The sequence below is a fragment of the Vipera berus genome, assembly GCF_964194415.1.
Source record: "Vipera berus genome assembly, chromosome: 1".
In the NCBI taxonomy this organism is placed as follows: domain Eukaryota; kingdom Metazoa; phylum Chordata; class Lepidosauria; order Squamata; family Viperidae; genus Vipera; species Vipera berus.
Genome location: NC_138202.1, coordinates 133,901,405 through 133,905,659, shown reverse-complemented (window position 1 = coordinate 133,905,659; position 4,255 = coordinate 133,901,405). Strand labels below are relative to the sequence as shown.

General features: G+C 51.1%; 1 protein-coding gene across 1 annotated transcript in view; it reads right to left on the bottom strand.

Annotated features, from left to right (window-relative positions):
- Positions 1–283: 283 nt before the first annotated feature.
- EN1 (engrailed homeobox 1) overlaps positions 284–4,255 on the bottom strand; it is a gene marked incomplete at both ends in the record, with an annotated part of 5,985 nt that continues 2,013 nt past the window's right edge. The window contains one exon of the mRNA XM_081325884.1: positions 284–600. Coding sequence (XP_081182010.1) covers positions 284–600 — 317 coding nt within the window. The remainder of the gene's footprint in view (positions 601–4,255) is intronic.

Genomic DNA, 4,255 nt, shown 5'->3' with positions numbered 1-4,255 from the left:
CCGCGCCGGCCTCGCTGCCCTTTGCCGGGTTTTGTTTCCGCTTAGCTTCGCCAAGCGGGCTTCTTTTGTCCTTTTCCCTGTCACTCAGGTTCGTAATAATAATAATTATAATAATAATAATAATTATATTTTAATAATAATAATTATAATAATAATTATAATAATAATCTTAGGAAGAATTAAAGGCGAAAGAAATGAAAAGGAGCCAACGAGGGGCTGGGGGGGAGAGGAGAAGGGGGCGGGGGTGGGGACAGTCTGTGGGGACAGCCGGGCCGGGCCGGCTTCACTCGCTGTCCTCTTTGTCCTGCACGGTGGTGGTGGAATGGTTGTACAGTCCTTGGGCCATGAGGTGAAGGGCCAGGCCGTTCTTGATGCCGGTGGCTTTCTTGATCTTGGCCCGCTTGTTCTGGAACCAGATCTTGATCTGGGACTCGTTGAGGCTCAGCTCCTGGGCCAACGTCTGCCGCCGCTGCTCGGTGATGTAGCGGTTGGCCTGGAACTCCGCCTTGAGTCTCTGCAGCTGCTCGGCGGTGAAGGCCGTGCGCGGCCGCTTGTCCTCCTTCTCGTTCTTCTTCTTCTTCAGCTTCCTCGTTCGGGGACCTACAGCGGGGGGGGGGAGGAGGAGGAGGAAGGGAGGGATCGGAGGGAGGGAGGGAGGGAGGGAAGACAGGCACGTACACGAAAGGGAAGCCGTGGACGGGGTAGGAGAGCCGGGAAGGACACAACGGAGCTGGGTCAGAAACAGGCCAGAAAACCAGAGGCGTCCGAGGGCACCTGGGGGCGGGTTTGGGCCAGGGGTCGCATCCAGGAGGATCAAGGGCTGTGGTCGAAAAGAAGCGACGTGCCCTTTGTAAAGGAGACATCCGGCAACCCTAAAGAGGGACGCGGGGGGGGGTGGGGGGGGGAGAGGCGGGGGCCGGCTGTTTTCCCTTTCAATCCTTCCTCCCACCGCTGAGCTTGGAAAGCCGCCGCTGCCGCCCTCCTTTCCCCCCCCCCGTCCCCGCCGCCGTCCTTCACCACTACCGCTGCTCGAAGACGGCCGGCCTTCGCCCTCTGCTCCCTCACCCCCACCCAAGAAAATCAAGATACCTCAACGACCCCCGCGCCAAAGCCGGAGGTGCCGCTAAAGAGAAAGTGCGAGCAGGGAAAAGACCAGCAGAAAGAAAGAAAGAGAGAGAGAGAGAGAGAGAGAGAGAGAGAGAGAGAGAGAGAGAGAGAGAGAGAGAGAGAGAGAGAGAGAGAGAGAGAGAGAGAGAGAGAGAGAGAGAGAGAGAGAGAGAGAGAGAGAGAGAGAGAGAGAGAGGCTTAAACCGGAGGATATTTTTGCCGGGGCGGTATAACGTCCATGCCAGCCTAAAACCCTTGTAGACTGACCGCTTCACAACACTCTTTCCGTAGCTGAAGAGAGCCAGAGACCTGACGCGCAGATGGTCCAAGCTTGCATTTTTATTTCCTAAATTGCCTGGAAAAGACACACGTAGGCCGTCTCTGCATCAACCGGTCGGGCTTTTCCTTCCCTTTAAAGCCTTCATCACCCCCAAGTCTCCTCTTTAAAAGCCAAGATGGTTTAACTGACATGAAACTGATTAGAAGTGTGTGTGTGGGGGGGGAGGAATGGGGCGACCCCACCTATTGATTAGCTGTATCGATAAATCATCCATTCGCACAGAGGAAGAAAGCAGAAAAACAGTCGTGGAAAAAAAAAGCTTAGGCTGCAGGCGGTGTTTTCTCTCTGATACGGCTCCCGTTCGGAGGGGATTCCTAGGGGTCTCCCTCCCCGAACACCCTCCCATCCTTCCCCCCCCCCCGCCAGACCTCCGATCAGATAAGGAGCCCTTGCAGAATTTCAAGGGTTAAAATGAAACGGGGGGGGGGAGGCTTCCACGTCATCCCTCTTTTCAGCAGACGGAAAAATAAGGCCAGGTTGAAAATCGGAAGGCAGGCTAAATGAATGCTGAGGAAGCCCCCCCCCCCCAAATTAATTTGGCAAGAACTTAAGATAAAGCGATTTTGGTCTAGAAAAAGAAAAAAGAAAGAAAGAAAGAAAAGCTACCGAAATAGGGATAGGCCATCAGGTAGAGGGGCCTGCCCGCTGCAGCCTGAAAACAGAAGCCGCCGCCACTTTGAGGCTGGGAATCTGTTTGATCCAGAGGAGGAGAACAAACAATATCCTTCCACGCGAAACCCCCCAAGCAAGCAAGAAAACGTTCGCCGCCCTGTTAAAATTTAGGAAAGAAAGATGCATCGGTGTCAAATGTTCCAACAGGGGAGATTGAAACAAAGAGAATCTTGACTGAGAATCCCCCAGTTCTACTTCACAGCACCCACTTTCTCATTCCAAGCATCGACACCCCCCCCCCCCACATAAGGACACATTGCCTTGAAACTGCACCAAACTAGGGAAGCCTAAAGCAAATTCTGCCTACGGACGCCTGCAAACACACACACCGCGCTGCGGGTATATTTTTAGCTACTGGAATAAAGGCTGGGAAATTGGGGAAGGGGTCATTTTTATTTCGGGCAGATTTGGCAAATCTGAGATTATATATTTTAAATTTTCACTTGGAAGTCTCTCTTTTCCTGAAAGTTGGCTTAAAAAAAAACAACCTGGAGTCAGCCAGCTGCACTGCCTATAAAAGAATCCAAAGAAACAAAATAGAAACACAATCCATCAAATTGTTCTATATTCCCCCTCATCATGATTTTGTTGTAACCGCCTCCCCATAGTTATGTAGGGAACTTGAAATTTTATTCAGGAAAAGGCGGTCATTTAAAATACGTTGTTTTAGTTGTTAAATTATCTGGCAAGAGGGCGCATCGTTCCAAAACCCTTCCTTATTTTGCTTCGCTGGAGGAGGGGAAATAGCTAAAAATTGTTTAGCCTTTTAAAAAAATGCATTAAAGTACAGTTCTTTATCTATTCTCCAGAGTCGTAAGAAATATTGTAAAGACGCTCCTAAAAAAAGAAAGAAAAAATATTTCCTTCGTGTGTGTTTGTGTGTGCGTGTGCGTGTTTAAAAAGGAAATTCATTGCTTTTCTATTTCCTCGCTAAGCTTCAAGTGAGATTTTTCCTAAGGTTGGAGGAAAAACTCCCAGATGGAAACTCACGAGGACATAGTAGGCCTCAAAGTTACAACTCTGCCTTATTTCGAGTTAGATAATAAAAAGGTAATGCTGATATCTATCCAGGCGCGCGTAAGGTACAGGAGGCAAAAACGCAGATCCCTTTTCCCTTAAACAAAAAAACCCCAAGGATAACCGCAGATTTCAGATCGTTATTTTTTTTCCCCAGAGAACCGCCCTCACCTTCTCCAAACGTACGCCCAAATCTGCTGGGGTTATTGCGTAGGGCGCTAGTTAGTGAAAGTCGAGGGTCAGATCCAGCCCAGTTGACCTGGAAAACAGGCCCTGCCTCTAATTCGGCCTGGTCTCTAAAGAGAGCAGCTGGGGGACTAAACAGACACCTGCTTAGAGCACAGCGCCTTCGCCTCCACACCGGAAAATAAAATAAAATAAAAGATAAATGTTGGAAAAGGGAAGCGTACGGCCCGGGAAGGGACAGATTTAACCCTCGCCCCCAACCCCTCCAGGAAGCCAGGAGTGTCAACAGGTTGGCCTAACCGCATGAGCGAAGGAGAGGCCCTCTGCTTTCCGGGGAGGGGGGGGGCAACATCTTTAAAATCTTGGCCAGGCAGAAGCGGCGGGCGCTGGGAAAGGAGGGCTAAAATCCTGGGCTCCTTGCGCGGACGAGATAGTCCTGACAACTCAATCACTCAATCAACTGGTTTAGTCAATCACAGTGGCTTTTCTACGTTTCCAGGCGCGGGGAGGTGTCAATAGCCGCACTGTCGCGGCGGCGGACGCTGAGAGCGGCGGATTGATCAATCGCCTTGCGGAAAGGAGCTGGCCGGAGAGCGCCGGAGGAAGTAGTCGCCGCTGGAAGGCTTGGTTCTCCCTCCCTTTGCTCTGGGAAGGGAATCGGGGAAAGCTTCTCTCTCTCTCTCTCTCTCTCTCTCTCTCTCTCTCTCTCTCTCTGTGTGTGTGTGTGTGTGTGTGTGTGTGTGTGTGTCCACCCGCCACTCTTTTAGTTCGGGGAACCCCGCGAGAACAAATGGGGTGGCATTGCTGCACTGGCGGATGAAGGTGGTCAAGCCACATTAAATGACTAAATATAGGGTCGGGGTTACATCTACGAAGAGAAGACAAGGCCTGTGGCCTACATTTTGATCTCCGCCACGCGAGGCCTTCCTTGCA